Source organism: Bos indicus x Bos taurus, chromosome 16 (assembly GCF_003369695.1).
Source record: "Bos indicus x Bos taurus breed Angus x Brahman F1 hybrid chromosome 16, Bos_hybrid_MaternalHap_v2.0, whole genome shotgun sequence".
In the NCBI taxonomy this organism is placed as follows: domain Eukaryota; kingdom Metazoa; phylum Chordata; class Mammalia; order Artiodactyla; family Bovidae; genus Bos; species Bos indicus x Bos taurus.
In genome coordinates, this window is record NC_040091.1 from 68838308 (window position 1) to 68865590 (window position 27283).

At 45.9% G+C, this 27283-nt stretch overlaps 1 protein-coding gene across 9 annotated transcripts in view; it reads right to left on the minus strand.

Moving 5' to 3' along the window:
* Window positions 1-23557, minus strand: part of PROX1 (prospero homeobox 1) — a 60184-nt gene extending 36627 nt beyond the window's left edge. The window contains exons 1-3 of one of the 9 annotated variants that reach the window (XM_027565615.1): window positions 23306-23509; window positions 8192-9983; window positions 1237-1344 (exon numbers count right to left, since the gene is read on the minus strand). In XM_027565615.1, the coding sequence (XP_027421416.1) occupies window positions 1237-1344; window positions 8192-9916 (1833 nt within the window). In that variant the 5' untranslated portion in view covers window positions 9917-9983; window positions 23306-23509. Of the gene's footprint in view, window positions 1-1236; window positions 1345-8191; window positions 9984-17005; window positions 17171-17265; window positions 17417-17911; window positions 18781-23305 lie in introns of those variants that run through there. The other 8 variants (XM_027565610.1, XM_027565612.1, XM_027565613.1 and 5 more) reach the window with 8 other exon arrangements.
* Window positions 23558-27283: the final 3726 nt, after the last annotated feature.

Consider the following 27283-nt stretch of genomic DNA (forward strand, 5'->3'; position numbering starts at 1 on the left):
ATCCTGCCTGTTTCTGCCTTCCCATGCTGCCCAGTTTGCTGGCACGGAATGAGGAGGAAACATGCCTTCCACTTAAGGAGCTCGGCCAGGGAAGGAGAGAGATAAAAGGCTGAAGTTGCTACACAATTCAAAAGCAAACAGGACGGAAAACAGAACTTTTCTTTCAAGGCCAAGTAAAACATGGGTGAAGCAGAGTCTGCAATGGGTCAGCCTGCAAAAGGGGGCCAGTGATGCAACTCAGGCATCAGGTACAAAACCCACCGCAGAGAGAGGGGAGCATTGGAGAAGGCAGTACGTTTTGGCAGATCATGGCTTCTCCATGGCAGAGATAAGAACTTTACACACGGCGGGTGGGCAGGGGAGGGTCGGGGGGAAGAGTACCCAGCCCTAATAAACTAATCTCAGCTAATGTAATGTTTATCGAGTTCCTTGGATAATGATACCATGCGTGTCATTACCATCATCAAAACCCAATCTCTGTTTTAAAAAGTTACAGATGATTAACACAACATCAAGTTGTTGCAAACAATTACTTAAAACCCCCACACAGACACAGACGCGGGCGCGTGCACACACACACACGCACACACACAGAACCAGGAGGTCCCCATATTCTGTAGAATGAGGGAGGCTGCAGCTGTAGGCCGACAGCTTTCATATCCTCATTTGAATAATGTGTCCTGAATCTGTCACTTTATTCATTCTCCTTATGCTCAGTGTACTCTACATCAACAACAAATTAAGTTGTAAATAAGAGACAATCATCACTTTTGTTTTTAAGCAGCTACTGCAGAGAGAATTTCAATGTACGCTCCTTTCGACAGGGGGGAGAAAGAGGTGCTAGAGTTTGCTTTCCGAAGCACAAATATGGGGAAACTACCAGAAACAAAAACAGAAACAGTTCACTGTGGCCAAGGGGAAGGAAAAAAATTCTCTAAAGCGCATCCCTCCAGGACCAGCTGAAATTTCTTCCAAGGAGTTACTCAGACACAAAAAGACAGAGGAGAAGTTTCCGGGACTAGAAGGAAAATCTGTGCGCTCAGTCCTTTGGTCTTAGTACACAAGGAGCCTCCGTGCTTGGCACAGCTTTGGACCGAGGGACAAGTGCATTAAATCAATTACAACACAGGTGTATTCACCAAACCGCCCCACACTCATCCCCATTAACTTCCAAGTGTTCAAATGACTACCTCGTGCACAGAAATTGAAAACATTAATACTGAAAAACATCCTTACCTTTACATCAGAGAAGTAGGTCTTCAGCATGTTGGAGCTGGGATAACGGGTATAAAAGAACATGAGCTTTGCTTTTTTCAAGTGATTGGGTGACAATCCTTCCTGCATGTAGGATGCAGTTGGTTAAGGAGATAATTTCTTGAAACACAAGTACCTACCATTCCCTCCCCCCTGCCAGGAGTCTGGAGGCCCAACCAGTAGCCATGGGAATTCTGGAAGATAAACGACTCTGGCCATGGAATCCATCACTAACTTGCTGTTGCTGGCTCAGAATGACCATTGCTGGTCAGAAATTGCCAAACATAATGGTGAGGATGCACGATTTAGTTGTGGGATCTTGGTGACTTCCTGGTGAGGATGGCAAAACATTTATTCCCCGTTTGAGGTCCTTAGGCTATCTATATGTTCACTTGTTGCTAAGGAGACAAATGCGCCCAACAGGTATTGCACAACTCTTATCATGAGAGTTTTTTTCTTCTTTGCATTACAGTTCTGTTTGTTCTTCTCTTTGCTCTCTGCAGTTGACATCCAATTATTATACTAATGTAAGTGAAAATACAAAATGCATTATTTTGATCACTGTTAGGCAAGCTTCACATTTTACCTTTTAGTGCTAATATAAGGGAGCATCTTGACTCACTTTCTTCCTATCTTATTATTATATCTTGTTAATTGTTTCCTTTTCAATAATAGCTAAAACTTGGGAGGGGTAGTTTGGGCACTGAGAGAACAGGGAGGGGGTGTCGCTTTTGTTAAAGCGAGGATCCAAAACCAGATACAATTTGCCTCTCCTGGATTTATAGTTAACTCCTTGGAGAGTGGCACAGTGGTTGGGGCTAACAAATCAATAAATGTGGGTTAGCAGATCAATAAATGGCCACTTACCCAAAATAAGAAGGCCTATTTATCTGGAAACATCATTACCTTTTAGATCTGTAAACAGCAGCAACTAAAACAGTTCCCAAGAGAATGTGAGGCTAACCATAACAATCCCGGCTTCCTGATTCTCCCCCAGATTCTTGGCACTCCTCAGCACACTCGGAGCGGGGATGGCTCTGGTCACATCTGTGCCGCAGCCTGGCCCTGCCATTTCCTCAGCAAATTAATGGCTTTATAATTTATCAGAAATGAAGACGCACGTGGAGAAAATCAATGTGGTCCCCCACAAGGTCAATTAAGGGTCCTTCCTAGAAGCTTCTCTAAGGATTTTCTCTTAAAAGAGTCTGGGAAAAAAAATAAATAAATAGGGAAAAAGAAGAAAAGAAAATGTGCATGTGTGGTTGTATGCACACACGCACAAGCACACACATGCTTGGCTAACACGCTCCACAACCATTTCACACCACAGGAAGCAAGGACAAATAAACACAGATATTTAAGAAAGGTAAAGGTTTCTAAATGACCTCCATCAAGTGCAGCGTGACCAACCTCAGGAACAGAGAGGGAAACCTGGAAGTTCCTAGAGAAGCGTAATCGAATTAATATTGATAAGCTCTTGTCTACGTATAACAGGGGGCTTAACCAAATATAATGCCGAGAATTTGATCAATTAGCATTCCCCTTAGTATCATGCAATTTGAAAAAGATCACCTTGGTCTGCGAATTGAAAAGTTAATGCCTTTTGTTTCCACTGAAAATAAACACTAAACACTGAAGAAAGAAATTTTGATGTGAGATCTGTAAGCCAAAGCAGCTTAACTGAACTTGTGTTTTTGTTTGAGATCCTTAATGATTACAAAGACGATAATTTATGACTGACATACTTCTTGTGCCAAGGAAAGAGCTGAAAGGCCCTCCAGTAACCTCCATTAGACCGAGAGAGGGGACTAAAGGAGCCCGGCACACTTCAGGACCATCTGTCCAAATGGATAAGTGAAATAATAGTTGCAAGCTGTCTCCTATTGCCTCGTGATAAGAGTTTTAGGCAAGTCCAAACTTCAACAAACATGCTCAGATCTGGGTTCTAATCTGTTCTTTCAGACCGGCTACATTCAAACAACTTGGTACATTTAATTATTAGCGGGGAAAAGTCCCAAATCTTTTCAAATTTGGTCTCATACAAATCAAACTGCTTTGCTGTGGCTTTCAGAGATTTCTTGAGCCACCAAAACTTCCTGGAGCTTTCAATGTCTTTAAATTATGCTAAGATGTTTTCATCATTTTTATTAAAAAAAAAAAACCAAAACAAAAGAGCAAAGTATCCATCTTCTTTTGATTGGGATTTAGAGGCTTTTTATTTCATGACAAAATCATCCTAATTTGAATTTCTCAAGTCCATTTTTTTTTTTTTTGCTTTAAAATGCTTCCTGTTGGAAATACTTGGAATTGATCAGTGGCAACAGAACACAGAATGCATCTTTATATCTTGCTCATCATGTAATGAAGATAAAATTCCCATAAAATATATGTTTCTAATAAACTATTAAAAATAGCTAATGAAAGATTTAAAAGCCAACAGTTAGATAATCCTTTCTTTTCCTTCTCAAAATAAATCTGAACTGACCAATTGGTTAATTTCCCTTTTAAGTGCTTGTGCTGAAAAGCAACTGTTCTTCCAAGAAAGCACTAGCTGTTTCCAGGATACTTACACACGCACAATGACTCATGATGGAATAGATTCAGTAAACATACAGCTGTACTGAACACGAGCTAAGCTCCATTCAAGGCCAGGAAAGAAAATGAGCACAAATAAATATTAAGGAGGTAAAGGGGGGGCGGGGTGAGGGGGGATGGAGCGCAAACAAGATCTGTCCCGGCAGCTCATGTGGCTTTGCCTCAATTCTCTTAGCCATAGCTTTGTGAAGACAGATGACATTCAATTCTATGTATAATGCAAAATAGACAATAACTGCTGAAACTTGAGACAGCTGCCAGGTGTAAAAAAAAAAAAAAAAAAAGGAAAAGAAAAGAAAAAGAAAAAAAAAAGAAGAAAAGATGATAAATCCATAAATTAATGAAAGACATCTGCTGGGGAATATAAAAGATCAGAGAAGTAGGGGACTGCAGCTGAACCTAAAACGGTGTTCAAACAACCTGAGAATGTAAGTGTTGTCTGTTTACCAAGCACGGTACAACCTCACCTAAACAACAGCCGCAGGAGGAGCAGTGGAGGCAGCAAAAAGGCAAATGGGAGGATAAGAGGCTGTGAAGCCTGCAGGAAGAAAATTCTTTCTTTCCCCAACTGAATCCTGAATCGTGCCTAGAGATTTTACGTGCTGCAGGGCCAACCAAATAGACCGGGAGTACTAATTCTCAAACGTTTTTAAAATCTGGAGGATTTTAGCTTTCTCCTTAAGCTCTGATTTGCTATGTTTCTAAGAGACTTTTCCCCTTAGACACCTTAAATGGGCAGAAAAGATCTAAATTCTCACATGTCATAAAGAGACAGAGCCAGTTGTGGCTCCACCAGAAGTTTAACATAATCAATGGGATGTGTAGTTTATGGAATTTTTTTTTTAATGTACTTACTTCATAATCAGAGGGAGGGAGAAGAGAGGAACCCAGGGTGTTCCAGTCTTTAATAGTCATGTTTCCCTACAGATAATACACCTAACAGAACTAACTCCTGTGGCCCCACATGACTTCCAAAATAGTAAAAAATCAACTTCTATGGATTCATTCATATTTTAGAAATTCACTTTGAATTCAGGTCTTCTGGGTGGATTTTTAGCTTCAAATCATCAAGCCATTTTTCTTTTTGAACCTCAAGTATTTTTTAACATTCCCCCTAAAAGCCCACCAGGGAAAGCTGGCTGCTGGGGTGCAGAGGCCCAGTTTCTTCACCTGCATGTCTTAACCGCGCCTGGAACATGGCTCTTGTGCTTTACTTGGCTGCATGCAAATGTTTGAGGCCCGAACAAGGCTATTTTTCTTGAGATGCAAAGAGGATGCATGACAAGGAACATCAGGAGGAAAAACAATTGGCTGGCTGTTTCTTTTGGAATTTGAATAAAACTTAATATTTGATTAAATAGATTCATTTGCAAAGACACTGAACAAATTTTTATATCCAAGACATGAGCTTTTGGGGCAGGTGCACTGACATTTAGTTTACCATGCACACATTCACTATTGCCCTTCTATCAGAAAAGATACCAAGGTAGTGCATTCCATGATATAGAACATATACGCTTTATGTGCGGGACTTGGAATGGATTTATCTGATAAGCTGGTGTCCTTGATAGTTCTTATCCTGGCTCCTTTGTTCAAAGAAACAGATGATGCCTTTGGGGTGGGAAAGAATCGTTCCCTAAGTATTCAATTATCCGTTACAGTTTGGAAAGCCATGAACTAAAGAGAAAAGCAATAATGGAAATCATGAAGATACCATTTCATCCCATTTCTCCTCATTTCGATTGAGCTTTTCAAAGAATAACTGCATAACAGGTTCAGATATGGCCTTGTCTACCTAAATTGAAGTCCACTCACTTGCTGTGATTCCTAGAGATTTCTTTGAACTAAAAGCTTGAGAATTTTGCCTAGGCATCATCATCAAGAAAGTCAAGGGAAGAACTCATTGCCACACAAGGTCAGAGACGAGAGAAAAGGACATCCAGTCTCCCAACAAACACTCCTGTTCTCACTGCCTTCAGAACTGTGTAGACTCCAGAAAATGGTACTCACCTATCTTTTTCCTGAGAAACAATATAGCAAAGAGATAAATGGTTAACAGGGCGAGGTTGTGGAGGGGAAAAGAGAAAGAAACAGAAGCTGGAAGGACAGCAGGAAGGAAATGTAATCATTAATTGCAGGAAGACGCCAAAACTATTTAGCGACACACAAGAAATAACTCCAGGTGTAAGCAACTAGTATTTCATAGGAACACAGGTGTTTCCAAACCATCCCTGTTGAGCAGAATCTTCTACCATAAGAGAAAGAAGTTATTCATTCCTTTGAAGAAGCAGCAACTAAATTCTCTTTAAAGCCTTTGATATGTATAGAAAGAAAAGGAAGTTCTTCCTATTCAAATCCTCAGAATTCCTCAGGGGATTTAGAGAGGGTGAGACAGGAGCAAAAGCAACACTTTCAGCAATCCAAAGATGGTTTTCTTAGAAGATTCAACTTATTTAAAAACAACAACCAGAAACCAGCATCTTGAGTTTTAGAGTTAAGTATGGCCTTATAGGACTGAAACCTGGCTTCAATAGTCATCCAAATGGGCATGTCCCTTTCCTGTGTGTGTGTGTGTGAGACAGAGACAGTGAGGAGAGAGAGAACCCACCATCACTACAACGGGCTTCAAAATGAAGTAAGAGATCTCCGAGGAGCAATGGGGTCTGGCCCTGGACATGAGCCTGGTATGAGCCCCAGAAGAAGCTCTCCTGCAAGGTGTAAAAAAAAAAAAAAAAAATTCATGCCTGTGCCTTTGTTTGTTGCCTTTCTCATCACCAACAGCTATATTCCAATTTGACCAATGTTTGTTGCCTGCTTATGAGGTGTGTGACATGGTGCCTGGCACAGCTTTGATTCAGTACTGGTGGATTCAACCTCAGATCTCTGAAAGTTAAGATTTGTAAATCAGCAACCAAACCAAGACTCATCTGTTTACGTCTTAAGTCCTCCCATCTTTCCCTCCAGACATTATCCTCTTCTTCCTCTCTACAAAAAGAGACTCTGTGCTTAACTGCCCAAGTGGGTCTCATATGTGTATCGCACATTCACTTTATCAGAAATCTTCGCTGCTATCTTGAATAGGCTGGAAAGATGACTTTCATATCAAGGAAAACACATTTCTACCACAGCTGGGACTTTGCCCTTACATGGCAGCCTCTGGAGTGGGTTTAGATATGAAAATGCCAATCTCTAGTCATCAAGACGATTGCTCAAAACCCTCACATTAGCAACAGCCAACTTAATAGCTAAATTTTATATCCATCTGACAATTTCTTATAAAAGAAACAGGCCTCTACTTGCCCCAAATGCTACTATTCTACACCCCCAAAACATCAACAACCACACGATTTTTTAAAAATTTACTGAAAGGACCAATTTATAGAGAAAACAAAAAAACATGAGTTAAAAATAACTAGAGTTCAGGACAGGTCTAATGAAAAAATGTAACTGGCATTTCAAAAGTCAGGTTCAAAATATAAAAGAGACCTAAAAAGAGGCATTTTTAAAGTTGAATACAGCTGAGTTTTATATTTAATTGTGCTCTCTTGCTTTCCAAAATAATTTGCTTTGTGTATGTTAGGACAAAAGATTTCTGTGTATGGCTGAACAGAGGTTAATCATGCATAGAGGCAGCTGCACCAGACCCGAAGAACAGACCTTGGGTGAACGAGAGAGACGGATGTCGTCTGAATAAATTAGTACCTGTATATTTCCTTTAAAAAAAAAATCCCCCTTAAAGAATAAGGAGAACATCTAACTCCCCATCCACATCCATCCTCTCCCACTGCAGCCTCCCACCAGCAAACTGTTCCTCCTAAGATTTAATCAGGCCTTCTTTAAACAGACCAGGAGCCTTCTAGATGGCTAAAGGGAGAATTCTTCTTACGGAATCTTGGGGATCTCGAAACTGACTTTACTCCAGTATGAGTCTTACTGTGTTAAAATCTGATGAGTGCAATATTACACTGAGATTTCCTCCCTCCCCCATCCTCTAAAAATACTCTTGAGGGAGAAAAAGAAGAAGAAGATAATACGGGAAGAAACAGCAGAAAAAAAAAAACACTGCTGCAAAAGCACAGATGAAATAGGAGCGCTTGGGAGCAATCAACAACTTGTGAAAGTTGCAGGGATGTTGGTTTCCTGTAAAGCTTTTGTGCAACCAGAAGCCCCACGCACGTGTTGATAAAAGCCTATGCCTCCGAACAAGAGGGCAGACTGGAGAAGACAGGAATCTACATGACTCTAAAACCCTGGGTAAACCTGACCTTGGGGGAAGACTTTTGGCTTTCGGTTTGTTTTCTCCTTGGGCTGGGGTGGGGGTGGGGTGCAAATGAAAGGATATTGCACTTCCCGAATACGGTGAGATCTCAGACATGTCTTGAAGATCGCCACACTCGGATTTGATGAGAGACAAGGAGAGCCCTTCCGCGGTGCTGGGTGGGTGTGCTGGTGAACAGGGGTGGTGGCTCAGGTGGTGGGACGACATCTTGGTCCTCAGACTCGTGGTCTCCCTAGTTAAGTCTAAGGATTCAGGAGAGGCTCGGTCTTTCCCCGAGAAGGAGCCGGTGGGAGCACCTATTGGACTCTGAAACGGGTAGGCCATCAAGGGGAGGGGGAAGGGGTGGCGGAAGGTGGACGTGGTGAAGCCCGCGGTGGCCGACAGGGGCGACTGGTGCAGGGGCTGGTGGTGGCCGCCGGCGGGGGGCCCGGAGGCAGACTGGTCCGAGGAGTTTTTGCGAACCACCAGGGGCAGGGCTTCCGTCTGGTCTGTGGAACCCGGCATCTGCACGTTGCCAAAGGTGTCCAGGGGATTCGGAATGATGACATCGCCAAAGCACTGCAGGCGCTGGTTGGCGGTGTGGAAGTTGTGGTTCTCCCCGTTGACTGCAAACCTGGCCTGGGGGATCTGCAGCGGTGGGAAGACCTGAGGAACTTGGCGGGAGGGTTTGGCCGAGAAGACTTTGACCACCGTGTCCACCACCTGCGACATGGCAGTGTTCAGTTCCTGTTTCAAGGTCTCGGCCAAGTGTTTGCCTTCAGGCTGCAGGGAGTTGGGCCCGGGGTCTCGTTCTTTGTGGCTGCCTTCTCGCTTGGGCTTGTTTTCGGCCATTTCCTGCTCCCGGATCAGGGCCCGGGCTCGGTCGATGAACTGCCCCGGGTCCAGCTCGCACATCTCATTGTCTGACCTCCCCACCGAGTCCTGGGCCCTGGCCTCCAGGATCTCGGAGCGCATGCTGTCTTCAGACAGGTTACCATCTTCATCATTTTCAGAATCGGTGCTGTCATAGATTTGGTAGAACTTTTCCTGCAGCTGGCGCAGCTGTTTCTGCATGTCCTCCAGCTGCTGCTTCAGCTGTCGGCGCTCCTCTCGCTTCTGTTCTTTGCGGGCTGAAACCAGCTGCTGGAAACTCTGCTGCTGCTGCTGGGGCAGCTTCTGCTTGCGTTTGTTTTCTCGGTAACTTTCTCGGGGACTCACAGACTGCGGGGCCATCTCTCTTTCATTTTCATTGCCCCGTAATGCCACACTGGGGGAATGGCTCATACCCCGGATTATATTCTCAACCCGGGCGCGCTTTGCTCTCAGGTGCTCGTCACATAAGCGATCCATATCAAACTGGCTCATAGTAGGCCTGCCAAAAGGGGAAAGACACTCTGGGGGGCTGTCTCTTGAAGAGTTGCTGCATATATCCTCCTGATGTACTTCGGAGCCTGTACTAGAGAGACCGCTGGCTTGGAAACTGGGCTCTGTGCCACCATTTTTGTTCATGTTATTTTTCAACAGCTGGGAAATTATAGTTGCTCCTGGAAAAGGCATCATGGCATCTTCATACGAGTTCGCCCTCTTCAGCAGCTTGCGGAGTACGTTTGACTTCTCCCCATCTGCATGCTGCACCACTGAATACTCAACATCCTGCTCGGAACCTTGGGGATTCATGGCACTAAAAAACGTGGCTCTTGCCTTAGCGAAAAATGCAGATGCTGTCCCTACCGTCCTTTTCACTCCAATGTCAACTCTTCTCCTCTTGGTTTGCCGGCTTAAGAGGGCTGTGCTGTCATGGTCAGGCATCACTGGACAGTTATTGTGCCATCTTCAAAAGCTCGTCAGCTGGGCACAGCTCAAGAATCCCGGGACCCTGGCCAACAGAACAAAAGGACTGATGAATCATTTTCTTTAAATTTCTCCAAATTTCCTGACCTCAATCCTGAATCAAATGCAAAATGCATAGGCTCTGGGATTTATGGCACATTACAATTATTGCAATTTATTATGCACTCTGCTTGAAATGAAACATTTTTAAATATTTCTGCTCCACTGGTTTAAGATGGATTAAGATTAAAAAAAAAAAAAAAAGCAAAAACTGCTTAAGCACCAGTAATATGATTCTCTTTCACAAATGCCTAAAATGATACTGTTTATCTTCAGAAGAAACAGTAGATTATAAGAACACAGCCTCTGACAACCAATTGATTAAATTTTGGGCACTGAGATTCATATTACAAAAGCAGATAAAAGTAGTCCATACTTAAGAAATAAGGTTAAATTTTGAGGATGCATGAAATCTGAATGAAAAATTCCATTTCTGCAATAGAATTATTGTGGCTTTAATGCTATTAAGGGGAAATGAGTCTAAAAAATGCAAATATTTCACATACATCCTTTATTACTGAATTTTAAAATATTTTTGTCATATGTGAAATGGGGAAGAGAACACTCCCATCAGCATCTTTCCAACACAAATGGTCAATTTAACATGGAAATAAATGCACAAATACTCATTTTACAAGTCTGCTTATTTAGCACAGATATGCGCTTTTTTTAATACTAAAAATCACATCTGAAGATGGTGTCTGTTGCTGGATTTTAATGTAAGTATGAGAATATTTATAAATTTTCATCTTGTCTTTTTGATGACTTAAATTTTAAAGTTGGATTCAGTGCAAAAGAAGGACATTATCACATTTTAGAAATCCATATGTGGAACAATAAATTGAGTTAGGCAAGGATAAATACATCATCAGTACTAGTTTTTTTTTTTTTCCTATAATCTGCCAAAATAATACTTCAAATGCCTGAAGAAACTCTTTAACATACACCACTTGTGAATCTTATTTCTTATGCCAAATTAAAACATTGAAAAAAAAGACACAGAAAAAAAAAAGACTGAAAGGAGATACATAAAGGAGAAAGAAGATAACGTCAATTAACTATGTGAGAAAGGGAAATACTGTCTCTGCATATGAACTTCCATTGTTTCTTGGGAACACAATATAAAAAAAGAATATCCTTCCTTGCATTTTATAAAAGGCACTTGACATATTTTGTGGTGTTAACCAGTGATGGCTAACCCCCAATTCTGTCTAAACGTTAAGATGTCACATCTCCTTGCTTACAATGGACGTTTTAAGAAGAAAATGAAAAAAAAATTTTTTTCACACGAGATTTATCTAATATTAAACTTCACGTTTGCTTAACAGAGCACATCTTCACAATAACAGGGTCTATTGCCAAAGGCAGCGTGCAGAGTGTTTGGAAGAGCTCCCATCTCTTTCGGTTCACCTGTAAAAACATCTACGTGCTCCCTAGGACTGCATCTGTGGCTAGTTTTAAAGAATGACTATCCATGCAAATAGGCATAATTTCAGCATGAAATAACCTGTAAAAATCAAGAAAAAGCTCAATGCTTAGATGGCAGTGTGTATTTTTTTTTAAGTGACAAAGATGTCATCCTGCAACCCTTGTTCCCAGTTTTCCTATGAAGATGCAACCTTTAAATAAAACCTGGTTCAGAGTGTCAAGAAAGCAATACGATGCTTCTTTATATGTTTTTTGGATGCTTGAGGGTAAAATAGTTTTTGTGTGCCTCAGGATGAAATTTCCTAAACTTGGAATGGAATCAGATCTTGATAACTTCAGCATTAGAGTTCAAAATTGAATTCAAGATGATTGTGACCCCTCACACATTAATAAATGAAATTGGCTTCAGGAATACAAGAATCCAATGGCAAATATTTCACTAACATGTTAGATCTGATAAATCAGGTACAGCTGTCAAGTGAGAGCAAAAGGGGGGGAAACTGAGACAAACAAGAAAAAAGATGAATTATTTTAAAGCTCAGAAAGACTCGCATATTGAGGGGGATGTTTTTTGCAAGGAGGACTCTGTGTGTATATATCAGCTTTTCAAAAAGAGAGTTCATTGCCATTCTTTAAAAATTTTACCTCTTGTCTTTTTGTGTGTAAATCATTTTCCCCTTAATAGCACCTGAAAAGCACACAGGTCTCCAATCAAAATGTCGAATAAACTTTCTGCAGTATTTTCTTCCCTTGTTCCTCCTAACATCCTATCTGGATTTTCCTCCTACCCATCCTTGTTATAGGAAGAGCATCTCTGCAAGAGAGGCTCAGAAACAACATGCTGGTCTAAGAGATGAACACAAGGTCACCCACAGCCATCCTTCCTTTCCCAGCTGCCTCTACCTCTGCGTCAACTGCACTTCCTCTCCTCTAGCCTAGGTATCAACAGCTGCATCCCCACCTCATGCCTGAGCCAAGAGGAGGGCTGTGCTCTTTCTAAGGTGGAAAGAAATGATACGCTCATCTTCAGTGGCGAATGCGTGTTAATTAAACATGATCGTTGGGTGTTATAAGAAGAAAATATCCTGTAACTTCTTTAAAATTCCCTAAACGAAACTGATTTTTGCTATTCTCTTGCAACTGGTCAGCATTCTTAGATCAAATAATAATTTGTTTCTGTTTGGGGCTAAGGGTCTTTTAGGTCTTATTGTAAAATGTACAGCTGAGACATAACAATCAGGACAAAACAAATGGGAAAACTAGGAAAAATGATATAATCCAGCAAAACAAGGCATTATATTAATAGGCGTGAATAAATAACTCTCTCCATATAGCTTTGAGCTGAATTCAAAAATGAAGGTATAGGAATCATACACATTGGAATTATAACCCATGGAGGCTATAGGCAAGATTAAATAAAATAACTAGTGACTATAGTACTTTATCAGAATCATGTTTCATAAACAGTATATATGAATATTTTACCACACAAGAAAATGCATTGTTAAATGACTATAATATAAGTTAAATCACCTGAAAATGCTTTCAAAAGTGCTTCCATGACTTCCCAGTTCAGAATTTAGAGAATGCTATGGAATGAATTTATCAGTGATATCAACCTGCCCATTAAAGATTTTTAAAAATTCCCTTATTTATTAATATATGTATTAAGCCATATGTTTCAACTACAATTATTATTGATTTTTATTATATTTAATTTTAATCTTGAGTTTAACCTGGCAATGGGAAACCTTCTGATCAGCACTGGTGAACATCAATATCAGCAAGTATGTAGAAAAATACTGATACAGAATTTGAACCCAAATGTATTATCGATTGATACACATATTCTATTCCTTTAATTAATATGAAAATCTACATAGAATATTTTATTATTAAATATTGGGTTGTACCACTTGGCATCTAACTACACAAATGCTTTAATAATTTCTATATGAGGAGTATCTTAACATTAGCAGATTCTTCCCAGAGAAAAGAACAAACATCCAAGTATAATCAAGTCAGATTTTAAGGACTCCACAACATTCATTAAAATCTGAATTATCTGAAGAATGTCAGATAACTTTACAAGGAGAATCCTAAGGAAGCCGATGATAATGTAAGTAGAAAAGAATTTTCAGGGGAGGATTTCAAAGGAACACTGCAGTGTGAAGTAGAAAGTGGTGAAGTGCTCTGCTTTAAGTTTATGGGTGGATGAGTCCCTTTGCGTTCACCTGAACCTACCAAACACTGTTAACAGGCTATACCCCAATACAAAATTAAAAGTTTAAAGTTTTGGGGGAAAAAGTTATTTGGAAGGGGGTGCAACCTTTACGCCTCTATCTGGAGTCCAGATTCTGGACAAAGATGTGTTCACTATGGTTTTTATTCAAATAGTTCAGGTAAATCTTTCATAAGATGGGGAAGAAGGTATGGTTGGAGTGGTTTCCTGCTTGGATTATATAGATCATCAGTCTTGATTGATAAAATGATTTGAAGAAATTGCTCAAGCCTATGCTTTTACTTCTTTTAGAAAACCACCTTTAAGTGGGCCTCTGATCTACTTGGGTCAAGTCTCTTATGAAATTTCAAGTGGAATAACACCAACAAAGAACACTGTGAATCCATCTGGAAATCAGTAATTCAAGGGGGAAAATCAGATGACTTGATTTAGGTACTCCCCCCCCCACCCCCTGCCGCGCCCCTCCAGGCCCCCTACCAAGCTGTCCCCTTCACTGTATTTAAGAGTCCATTTCTGCTAATTAGCAACTTTCTCCTTGGAGAAGTTCCTGCTATAAGGTTAAGAAAGCCTTTGGTGTTTACTGTGAATAATCCACTTGATATTAGTTAATACTTAAATTAATTGTCAAAGCTTATAACAGATTCTAAATTTTCCTATCATAGAGTTCTCAAATCAGAACCATTTCATTTAAAATTCCTCCATTCTATCAAAAATTCCATATATTTTTCACCTGCAAGATGAAAACAGCAATTTTCTGGAACATGCCTAAAATATTCATTTCTACTTATTTAAAAAGTAATAATTCACCAGATTAGTAAACAAAAGGGAGTGAGAAATAACTTTAAGAAGAAACAATTTTTTTTCTTTCTGAAGACAACTGAAATACTCTAACTGTCCTTTGAAGCTTTAGAATACACCAGGCAATAGGTTTTAGAAATTTCTTATGTATATGTCCTTTACAATATATACGGATACTTAATTAGAATCCAATTATAACGTATCAGGCACAATCCATCTTTCTATTATTAAATTACTAACATTTTATAAGCTTTTATTAATCTTGAACCTTACCATTCCTTATCTTAACAGTTGTAAATGCAAACAATACCTATAAGAAATTCATGAAAAAAGGCCTATTTCACTTTGAATTAATAAAGAGCACGCCTGGCAGCTAGGTTATGTTTTAAGATTATAAGTGCTACTTACAGAAGAAAGATGTTAGGGAATGAATAAAGTGAGAACAAAGATGAATGTTACGTATGCATGACATTTTTCCCACAAGGTGGTGATTAAACTAAATAGAATTCTGGATAATGGACACATAAAAATATCAATAAGTGCCCAGCACAGAAAATACTTAATAAAAATAAAGCAAATGAACATATCCATAGATGACATATTAATTATGAAAGAACTGCAAAAGCATCCAAGAAAAGTATTAGGAGGAACTTGGATGTTTAAGTTGAAAGAATAAATGACATACACTCTCTCATTTTCATGAAACAATGATCATCCACCAAGCAACCAAACCAACCAGCAAAAACCATTCGCCATCTAATCTAATTCTATGCAACTCAAGAAGCAGCCTGGTTGAAAGAAAATAAATAAATAAATAAAAGATCAGATGTTGAGAATCCAGATATAGTGCCTACACTGAATTCTCAATAGCCTCCTTCACACACGAAGCCACAGTCCTTACCTTCCTTAGTTTTACCATTGCAGAAACAGGTCCACGGTGTAGCACATGGACAGGTTAACCAAATTACTCCCCCTTTTCTTCATCACCACCCACAGCCCATTTAATTTTGAAAATGCTCAGAAGTTCTTGCAAGAAACTCTTCAGAGAGCGAACTGCCTGCATCTTGCATCAAATAGAAAAGCACAGTTACCTCTCACATACTTGAGATTTTCCTTCTCCATCAAAGTACTAACTAGGACATATGGCACATGTCTGGTACAATGACAGGCTCATTCTACTTTATGAGAGTATTTAACATACGACTTGAAAGAGTTTATGCACATACCTATTCTTTCTGGGCAGGGAGAAAGCACGCTAAAAAGATAAGCATTAACAACAGTAACACTTTCAAACTCACTTTGGTATTCTTGGCAGTTACACATACTACCCATGGATGTCCAAATCACACACACACACACACACACACACACACACACACACACACACACACAAAAGAAAGCTCTCATCACTCCCCCGCAACGCCCCCACAGACCTGGGAGACAGGCGTAAACCAGAGGGAAGCAAAGAGAAAGTCAATGTCCCTCCACCTGCTGCCTGAAGTGGGGGGTAATTTCAGCTGCCTGGCAGACAGAAGCCTGAGACACAGCCTCCCTAGCAGCCTGCCAACATCCTTAAGAAAAATAAACAAACACATACCAACTTGTCCCCCACCCCCAACCAAAGGACTCACATGGCAGGGCTCAAAACATAACAACAGCCTAGTTCCCATTAGCCCGGACAATCCTATTAACCAGGGCAACCATAAATTCATAAACCTCTACAACCCTGGAGCACAGCACCGTGGTCTGGAACGGTACAGACATACACAGACACAGAGGAAATTTGCACCTGTCTTTCTTGACACAACACACCTGTCAGGCCCTGCCCATGCACAGCCCTCGGGCTAATAGACCTCTGCCTACGTAGTCTAGGAAAGTACATTTTTTTTTTTTTCCTTTTGGTAAGGGAGGTTATAGATGGGAGAGAGGGTGGGGTGGGGAGAGAGGAAGAGAAGAGACTTCTAGCCTTGACTTTGAGAGAAGGCCACCCTGTGCTTGCACTGTTTTCATAAGCTCAAGGAGACAACCAGACCTTCTTGGAAAAATAAAAACAAGCAGGTGAGTTCTCAGCCTTCCCCCAGGCGGAGTGGGTTCTGGATTGCCAAGAACAGCAGTTTCACACTCCAACCTGCCTCCTTGGGCTATGTAAGACTGTCGATCAACCCCTCCTCCCAGTTCTTCTCAGCCTGCCAGGAGGACTCTCTACTTCCGAAAAAAAAAAAAAAAAGCTGAAAAAGTGGCGGGAGACCTGTGAGTCTCCCTCCAAAACTACTCCCCGTCTAACTTCACTCCCGCGCCCCCCACCCCCGGCCCCTCCAATCCACACTCTCCACCTATGTTGAGTTTTAGCCGGAGGAGTAACTGGCGGGCACACCCGAAGGACCAACAACTTGCTAAACCGGGGGCTTTGGGGAATGTCTCCCCCGACCCCAGCTTGCCCTCGTCGCCCCCTCTCCTTGTCTGTTCAGGCAGGATAGCCGCTCTCCCCGCGCCGCTCCCCCCTCCTCCGGACTTTTCTTCCCAGTAGCAATCACGCTCACCTCTCCATTCCTCCCTTTCCAGTCCTCCGAAGTGGGGCAAAATTGTAGGTACCACCCAGACGAACCAAGATCAGATGGAAGCAGCCCAACCGAACCGGCCGCCGGCGTTGACTGCGAGCAGATCCGCTGGGCAAGAACATCCCCTACCCCCACCCGGACCGCGATCCTTCCATCCTTCCGCGGCGCTCGCGCCCCAGCTCCCCCTCCGACCACGCGACCCCCCCGCCCCCCGCAACCCGAGGCTTCCAGTGCCACCTTACCCTACTGAACTTGACTTAGCCCTGGGTCCTGGGAGCTCAGGAGAGGGGAGCCGCGTTCGTTGCCCGGGACCATCTCTCCACTGCTCCAACCCCGATCTCAACATTTCGGCTTCGACAGCGTTTTGAGAGGCAAGTAGCCGAGCGCCCCCCCTCCACCCCACCCCCTCCTCCTCCTCCCTCTCCCTTCCTCCCTACTCCCTGGCCCTCTGCTGGGGTTAAAAAGGAGAAGTGAAAGGTATGCAAATGACAAGCAAATTGGAAGAGCCTGGAAGAAAGGCAGCTATAATAAACAAGACAAAGAGAGAGGACGTGGGGACTAGCCCAGGAGTTTTCCTCCGGGCGAGATGGGAAGGATGAGGCTGGGGAGGAGACCCGGGGGATTCAGACGAACAAAAAGCGACCCGGTCCCCCTCGCGGTCCTCTCTCCGGAGAAGAGGGCCAGAGAAAGAAGGAAAGGAAGCGAACGCCTCCTCACCGCGTCCCCCCCCCCCCCCCGCCCCCGAAACAGTACACAAAAGGTGAGAAGATCAGCGACAAGCCCAGCACTACCAGCCTTCTCCCCCCTCCACACACACACATCGCCAACACCACCCCCCAGCCACCAGCAGGAAAGAGAAAGAAATAAAAAGCCAAGCGGATCACTTACTCTTAGGAACTGGGAGGAGCGGAGCGCGGAGTTCCACTGAGGCTCCTGCTTAGAAACTGTTTAGACGCTAATTTTTTTTTCCCCTTAAATTATGATTCATCTAAAGAACACCCTTTTCTCCCGGGGATGGGGGTGGGGGGATAGATGTGTACACGGGTCTGAGTAATGGGAGTCTCTTTTTCTGGTCTTCTCATTCAAGAACAAGCCGGTACAAGTGATTCTGGAAAAGGGGAGGGGACTCGCGAAGGGGGGGAGAAGATACTTACGCGGTGCAGAGAGCAGTGGGACCCACCGAGCCTTTTTTGGGGGGGGGGGCAGGCGGAGAGAGGAGGACACGCGCGCGCACACGCACGGGGAAAGATCTTGCGGGTGATGAATATGATAATTGGACAAGGGACGGTGAGTCCGTGCGGGCACGCGCGAGCGGGCCGGCGGGGAGAAGGAGACGGGAGAGCGGAGAGGGTGGGCAGGGGGAGGGTGGGAAGAGGAGCGGAGAGAGCGCAGGAGAAGAGGCGAGAGGTGAGAAGGGAGGAGAAGAGGGGAGACAGGAGAGGAGAGGAGCGAAGCGGAGAGGGAGCGGGCGGACCCGGCGAGAGCTCTTTTGCGCCGCTCTGCTTCCCCCGGCTGCAATGGTGTATTATTTCCGAGCGCTCCCTCGGCTGAGGGCTCCGCTCCACAACAAGATTTACTTTAAGACACAGCTGAAGGAAACAGGAAGACTGCACGTCACAGTCTGACTGACGTACCCGGCCCCAGCACCCAATCGCGAGGCGCCTTCGGATTCAAGGGGGGATAGCGAGGCAAGAGAACTTGGGAGGAGAAAAAAAAATATATAAAAGGGGTGGGGGTGAGGGGCTGGGAGGAGAGGAGGGGAGAGGGGCCCCACGCTCCCCTCCCCTGCCTCCATCCCCGCCCCCCCTCCCCACCTCACCCGCGCCCAACAGCCGCTGCTTCGGGGCGACCGGCTCGCTGCGCCCGCGGCCGGAGCGAGCGGTCTGCGGGCGCTGTTGTGAGCGCCGCTCGGCTCACACTCGCTCTTCCAGGACGCAGGTCCTTTTTTTTTTTTTTTCCCCTCCCCTTCATTTCTCAGATACCGCTGATCGAGTTCGCCGAGCGGCCGAGCGAGTGAGCGCTCCTCGGACGGGGGGTGGAGGAAGGCATAGAAAAAGTGTTCTGGAGAAAAAGTGGGGGTTTAAAGGGGGCTGTGGTGGTCTACGAGGAGAGAGCGGGGGCCCTCAAATCATTCCACTTTTTAAATGATCGTAGCTAGTATCAGGAATACATGTCACCGTGGCTTTCTTTGAAAGGAGAGGTGGACAATACAGGTAGGTTTGGGATTAAAATAATAGTAGGTGCCAGAGGTTTGGCTTTGGCTCCGCTGCATCAGATATGAGAAGATCAGTATTGGCTGAATCCCAGTTAATCTCCCGTCAAAATTGTTAGGAAGAAGAATATTTGTCCTTGGTTACCTCTAACAACCTTATCTGGTTTGTAGGTACAGCAACCTTGGGGAGGGGTGGGGGGGATTGTTACAAACATTACTACCAACCGATTACCGCTCAGTAACTCACTCACCCCAGAATGATTAGAGAGAGGTTTCATGTAGGATTTACACCGTTTTGACGCCTGGGTAACAAACTTTAAAGTTTCCTAGGTAAGAAATTTCAAGCGCTTAAATTTCGGGCTTCTGCGTCAAGCCACAGAAAATTCACTTTGTTTTGACATTTCTTGGACGAAAAATAACCAGCGAGATTTCTTTAGATCATGTGGTTCTTGAAGAGCTGCTTAGGATTTGAAAGTTGCTAATGCTAAAGCGCAAGCTTCCAGCCGCAGCGAGGATGTCTCTTTCACCGGGCACAGTAAACGGGCTTTTAATAAGACAACCGCGTTTATGACTTCAAGGTCCTATAAAAGCTGGGACTTGCAAGGGCTGTGAAGCAGAAACATTCACACCCAATCGATAAGACGCTCTTTTTTTTTTTTTTTTTTGGTAGGATGGGGACAAGTATTTTTCGTGTGTCCCTCGAATTTAACCAGATCAAAGGTTGAATCGTGTTGCGTCGTGACAACAGAGTGTTTGTAAAGTGTGTTACAAGTACACTGGCCAACTACCACCACCACCTTCCGCAACACACACACACACACACGCACACTTTTCCTGGGACAATTTTAGCCTCAAATTCATCAAACTGTGAAGAAGTCTAATCCTTGAATAAGAAGAGCGACAATAGTATGTTCCAGTCCATACCCTGTAGGAAACTTTTGGCATGGGATTCAAACACTGAAAAGAAGAAGGGGGAAAAAATAAAGCCGGCCGGGTTAGGTGTTGGGGATCAGGAAAGAAAGGAAAAAGAAAAAGAAAAAAAAAAACCACCAGACTTGCTTGAGCATCCCCCCGCCTTCATGTCTCCCTTCTCGCTGCCTCCAGGCACTCCCCCTACCCATTATGGAAACAACACAGAGGCTCACAAACACAGGACTCACACTTCCAATGATCGGCCACTGCATCAAGTGTTCTAATCGAGATGTGACAATTTAGACTGGGCACAGAAATAATCTAGCCACAGGGCCATTAGATACAGGGTGGAATAGTGTTTCTTTTGGTTGGGTCCTTTCGAGGTAAGCGGGTGTACTGAGCGGAGAAATGCGGGTTCTGTGAATGGATCAGCGCTACTTCCTTTCTTCTTTTTCGTCCTAGTATCTTCCTTAAGTAGCCCAGTGTGTACCTGATCGCGCCAGCCCACAATTAAACAGAAGTAAAGGATACATGCCCTCCACACCTTAAAACCATCTGCTCAGTTTGACATTTAAAAGGGAGGAGGGCAGGGAAGGAGGAGAGGAGAGGAAGTGGGGAAGAAAGGAAGCTGAGCGGGAGAAAAGGTTCAGACTCTGGAAGGAAAGGGCTTGAACTTTAGCACACAAGTTTATGTCAATTGCACCTAGCGCCCCGGTGCACGTTTTGCACAGACTACGCCCGGGAGCTGGCGGCGGGAAAAGTTTCCTGCGAGCCCTAGTAAGTCCTTTATCTCTCCCGGGGGAAGGCAGGCCCGAGTCGAGGTCGGGGTACCCCGCTTGGCAAACAAGAAAGCTCCTCCACCCCGCAGCCTCGGCGGCGGAGGCTCGCGGCTCGCCAGCTCTGCCGCGGTGGTTCGCAGCCCGAACTGGGGGCACTAGAGCGGCTTGTGGAATGAAATAGGAGCGCGCGCGATGCTGGACGAGCGAGCTCGGTCCGCAGCCCAGCTAGGCGAGCTACATATGCTGAGGCCAGAACTGTCTCCTAAAGTCTGCGCGACATACAGGCCAGGCTCCTGGCAACCTCTCCAGCCAGAACTTCGGCGTTCTCCCGGGGCTCAGGCCGCCCTGAATCAAGGCGAGAGGCCCAAGCTCCCTATCTCTGGCTACTCGCGGTTTGTTTTCTGAAAGGCGAGAAGCGATCAGTCAGCCCGGAGAAGACAAGTCGCCTAGATACAGGCTCCATCTCTGAAACCATCGGGCAAGTTTAGGGTCAGTCCCTTTCTCCGCCCTACTGCCAACACAACCCCAGTAACTTAGAAGTTAACACAAGTTCTGACCGGTCTTCCAACAAACCTCATCCATGCAGTTTGCATTTGCTTTTTTATCAGAAGGGTGATCTGTGTGCGTTCTTAGTCAAACTCTTTCACTTATCACTTATGCATCTGGTTCTGGGTTAAACACACTTCTGCTTGATATTTCTTCGGTGTATTTTACCCCTCAGGTTCTTTCTTAAAGCCAGCAGGTGGGGATAGGAGAGAAGAGTGCATATCAGTAATTTAAAAACCTTACAAACAATCGTTAGCAGATCCTAAATAAACCAATTCTGGGAATTGCAACCAGATCCAGCTGAGAGACAAACATGGATGTTTATTTCAGGAGAAGGATGCTGAAGATCCAGCCTGGATAAACATCTAACAGCACCCACCACCCACTACCACCACCACCCTGAAAAGAGGAAGAAAAAGAAATAAAAACCCACTCTAGGGTGCAGGCCGGCCTGCTGCACGCTGTCTAAAGGCGGACTGCCTGCCTGCCATATTCCTGCTCTTTCTCTCAATCCCTATGCCCAGTGTGAGGCCAAGACCAACGTGGATTTGTTCTGAACGAGGGGGAAAGTGAAATGCCAGGAGATCAGTAGCAAGTAGCAGCTGCAAGGTTTCTCTCCTGGGAACCCCACTGCTTAGAAGCCTCCAGAGCGATTCTTGTTTAACCAACAGCTTTCAAAGTAAACAGAAGCGATTCACTCCAAAGAAGTTGAATTATAACTCTTACAAAAATTTGGGGTCGGGGTGCTGGCAGAAAAAGTAATTAAAAAAAATAATAAAGCCCCCACCTCCAAATCAGGGCCCAGTACAAAGCTTCAAGGAGCCTAGAATTGTCATAAACAAATCCATTGAAAGGATTCCTTACAATAGTGACCTCGAAGAAAATCACTCTTCCCCCACAAACACACACTCGCGCTGGGGAGGGGGGCTTGGTTGTCAGTGATCCAAGGGGCACACTACTACTTGATTTTATAGAAGTGGGCGAAAACAATCAAATGCAGGTACGATCCCTTCCCCAGAGTAGAAAGGAGTAGGCTGGGAGCTCTGCGACGCCAACCCTGGCTTTGCCTCAGGCACCGAACTTTCCAATATCAAGATATTAACAGATGGTGGAGAGCACATGGAGGGCTGTTACTTACATAATCCAGCCACTCCGCCCGGGCGCGCTGAGCCCAAAGAGGCACCCGCCAGGCCGCGCGCGCGTGTCTTCGGAGGGGTGCTGTTGCCCCACCCCCGACCTCCCTCCGGAATAACTTGCCTTTTTTCAACCCCACCGGGCTCTTTGAGGATTAGGATTTGGAGAGGTTGTGATTTTGGGGCGGGGGGTGGAACCATACATCGATCCTCTTGGGCTATATCTTCTTCAGTCCACGGTAGAGAAGAAGCCAAGGGCAGAGGGAAGTGAAGGGACGCTTTCGGAGAGAACTGGGCGATCTCGCTCCGAATCTGTGGGTGCTGGGGAGTGGGATTTACGCCATTTACACCCCTCCCTCTTTGGCGCGGATTAGCATCTCTTCCCGTGTCCCTGAAATACTAGAGCAGGCTCGGGCCGCAGCCAGGGGGAGTGGGGTGGGGTGAGGGTGTGTGTGTGTGTGTGTGTGTGTGTGTGTGTGTGTGTGTGTGTGTGTGTACGCCTCTGCACGCGGGGGCGCAGTGGGCAAAGTTACGCAGAGCCTCCGGACACCGCGGTACTTCCGAGCTTTGGCAGGATTTTAAGCACTGGGTCTCGCACGTGGGGAACCCCTTTCGGGCGGTAGCGCCCGCTTGCCTGCACGCCCACAGCACCTCCCCGGAGGCCCGGTCGTCCCCTCCCCGGCCCCGTGTGTCTGAGTACCTCCGCGTGCGTGCCCGGGGACAGATTTGTTTGACGAGCCTCCTTCCCGATGGCGACTCGGGGCCGCCCAAACCCGCGAGGAACACGCCTGCATGTGTCGGAAAAGTTTCGGGTCGGGTGGGAAGGCTGGGAGTCTCCTCTGCAGCCCAGAGGCGGGAGCGGGGCCTCCGAGTCAGTGTCTTCCTCCGGGTCTCCTCCTCCCTCCCGGCCCTTCCTTCCTCGCCCCGGCCCCGCGCTAGGTGTCGCGGCCTCTCCGGTCGGGAGACGACGCGCGCGAGTAGCGGCGGCCGTGGCGCCGCGCAGCGGGCGGAGGGCGCGCCCCCTCCCACCCGTTTGCCCCGTGGGGGTGCGGGTCGCCCCGCCCGGACCCCGCGGCCCGGCCCTTCGCCCGGGGCCGCCGCCCGGCTCCGCGGGCCAGAGCTGGGCGCCCGGCAGGCGCGGAGGGCAGCCACCTGCTCCCCGCGCGCGGCGCGGAGCCGGGAACGTCCGACGCCGCTCGGCCGGCGCTGCAGGGCGATCGCCCCCGCCGCCCGCCTGTTGCTGCGGGGTCTCGGCGGCGGCGTTCCCGCAGCCAGTGGGATAGCTCAGCCTGGAAGGTGGGGGCCACCACTGGGGACCCAGATAGGGGCGGGGACGCTTGGAGGGCTTGAGACCTCCCCTTCTGCCCACCCCCTTTATTTTCTCACTTGGCTTTTCTTAGGACCGTTTTCAGTCAAGGATGTGAATTTCGGAGAAGATGCTCTTTTCAAGGGGCTTTGATAGTAGGACTTAAGTCATCCCTACTGCCCATTTTAGGAGGTTTTTAATCTGGACGCCAGCGAGTTAGAAATAAATAGGTGTAGGCCAGGCTCACAGAGGGAAAAAGAGAAGGAAGCTCCCAGTTTGGATTTATTTGGGGGTGGGTGGGGGGGAGAGTGAGTGACTCTGGAAAGTTGCATTTTGTTTAAATTAGAGCAAGACAAAGTTGAAAGCCAGATTTCTATAATTTTTCTGGTAATATTTCTTTTATGAAGTATCTAAGTGTCTGTTTGTCATCATTTTGAGATCAAAAGGAGAATCCATATGCTGCATAGTTTTTCAAAATTGCTATTTAAATATGTTTTAAATGTTTTATCCGACGTGGAGAAGGCTGCTCAGAGGCAAGGCTGGTGACAGGGAGAGTGGGCTGGTTTGATGTGGAGCAGCGGTTCCCAAGACAGGGCTAGTCATCAAGAATCGCCAAGGGAGCTTTTCAAAAATAAAGATTTCTGGGGCCACCCCAACTGGGCAGTCAGCAAGAGGACGTGGGAATCCAGGGATCATACTGTGTTTCCAGTAACTGCTTAGCGAGTTGCTGACTCTGTGACCGGGGGTGTCTCACTCTATCTGAGCCTCAGTTCTTTTTATCTGTTTAGTGGGGATATTATCCAACTCCCAATTGTAGAGAGCTTTACATGAGTAATATTGTTCAGCACATGACTGGTGCTCAATAAAAATAGAAAGTGTTTGGTTTACAAATGTGTGTTCATCACACTTGCACTGGTCTGTACTCCTCTTGGCCTAGACACCTCTGCTCCCCCCTCAATATTTTGGTGAAGCTGACAGGACTCTCGTTCAATGTATGCATATTTTAGCTCATGCATAGTTGCTACTTTGGATGCTTCATATGCTCACCTTTCATTTCGTAGGCCATGAAAACTAGAATTGGTGCATGTTTGAAAGCGGAAGTTAGGCCCTGTGTTCTTGGACTTAGAATTGTCCATCAGGCCCACGGGCACCCATTTATCAATCTGAAATCCTTGCTTGCTTGCTTTCTTCCTTCCATCCTTTCTTCCCTCTTTTATAAATGACAAACCTTTCCTACAGAAGCCGACTACTCCCAACAAAACCTTAGGACAAATAGTTCTATTCAAGGAGGGAAAAGCAAGAAGGCATAAAAAAGTTGTAGGTAAAACTGAAACAAATGGACTTCATGTATCATAAGTGTGAATCAAACGGAGATCATCTATTTACATGTGTGAGTGAACAGCTCCCCCAAATCTATGTCATGTACGATACAGCCCTTCATAAAATTAGGTTTGGCCCAATGAATAGGAGCACACCCCAAAGTAATTAAGGGAGAGCTCAGCCAGAGGCAGCTGTGAGAAGGGAAAGTAAGGTAGGTGGGAAGGGGCCATGGCTGGATGGGACTCTACACGGATGAGAGGGGAAGAAAGTCAGAGGAATGGAACCAGCAGAGAACAGATCAAGAAGCCTGATGATTTTAGAAGTGGACATGGCCATAAGTGGCTACTTAACGTCCCAAGGAGGATGCTTTGCTGGTATCCTCAGAAGGTTTGAGATTAGTAATCCCTGTGTATTCCTGGAGAGGGGTTACTGAAGAGATTTTTCCAATTTAGGGCACGCATGGGCCCAGCCCTTAGTGAATGAGCCCAGGGGCTGAGAGTGGGCACCCTTTGCTCTCTGAATGAGAGACAGTGAAAGCATGACCCCTAGATGCCTGTCCTTCCAGGGTCCGTGGATCTTTGGGCCAGTGTGGAAGATTCCTGCTGTCTGGCTCCTGGGGGTGAGAAGGATATGTCTGTGACTCTAGGGGACAAAACAAAGACCCTCAACAGGTACAGAGAAACACACACGTGGAGCCAGGCTGTAGGGAGACAGGTTCTTTGGGTTTCTTGCTCCCAAGCGCCCTCCTGGTGGTGGTCCTGGTGGGAGGAGTACTTTTGCCCACACTTGTTGGTGGGGTGGGGGGAGCAGGGGCAGCAGTGGAGACAGGAAGATTTGGAGAGGGGGCCCTGTGTCAGGGGGTGGGAGAATGTCAGGAAGGGAGTATGAGTAGGTGCTGGGTAAAAGTGAGGGGAGATCATGGGTGAAGTGGTGAGTGGGAGGAAGTAGGTGTCCTGCAGAAGGTATCTGGTGGGGGTGAGGAGTAGCTTGTGGAGGTAGGGACTAGGGAATGGAGTTCAGGGGAGGGGGGAGGAGGAGATGGGTGTGGACCAGAGCAGGTAACTGGGGAGCACCGGGGTGCAGGAGGTTGGGGGAGTGGGCAAGGAGGCTCCCGTGGGACATAAGGGATGTGAAGTGTGGTTTGAGGGATGGGAGAGGGAGATGGGAGGGAAGGCAAGGCTGGAGGCTAAATTCGACCCTGCTCCCGGCTGAGGGGGGCGGGTAATGGGGTGGAGGGACCTGCACCTCTTTGCCAGTCTGGCCAGGCTCTGGGAGACTCTGGAATACCCTCTGATCCCTGTTGGCAGAAAGACCTCAGAGCCCCCCTGCTGGCCACCACTTGACAGGAGCAGACAGCTGGGCTCCGCAGTGGTGGGATGTGCCCAATTGGGAGGGGTCTCGCCATGCCTCCCCTCCTCCTCAGGGCTCCCTTAGCCCTGCTCAGACTGCAGGGTCCCTACAGCACCCTGCCCCGGGCAGCAGCTTCCTCCTTCCTCCTAGCTTCATCTCCCTCCATCCCCATCCTAGGCCCAGGGTGGCTCCCTGACACCCCCAGGTCCCTGAGGAGGAGGCCGCATCCTTTTCCCTCTTGGAGTTGGTGCGTTCACCCCTTGTCTTAATGCCAGCCTTCTGGGGTGGTGCCTGGGGGGAACCGGGCAGGAGGGGCTGCAGAACTCAAAGTAGGCTCAAAGAAGATGGAATCATTCGACAGGTAATTACTGTTTGCAAGACACGGCTGAGCGTGGCAGTTGGTGACCCTGTTGAGAGAGCGAGTGGACCGGAGAATTGTTGGTTCTTATCCAACACGGATGGACAGTGAGGACGGGTTGGATCTAGCCAGGTGTCTGAAACCTCAATGAAGAGCAGGAGTCTAAAGGAAGCTGTGTGGGGCAAAAGTGTCAACACCTCCCTTTCTCCATATTCCAAAGTGGTCTTTCTGTGAGAATATGAGAGGGAGGGGCGTAGGCATAGTGATGAGCAGTGATAGAAAATTCTAGCATCTACTGAGCACTTCCGATATCAGAACTATGCCAGATGCTTTATGCCCAGCAC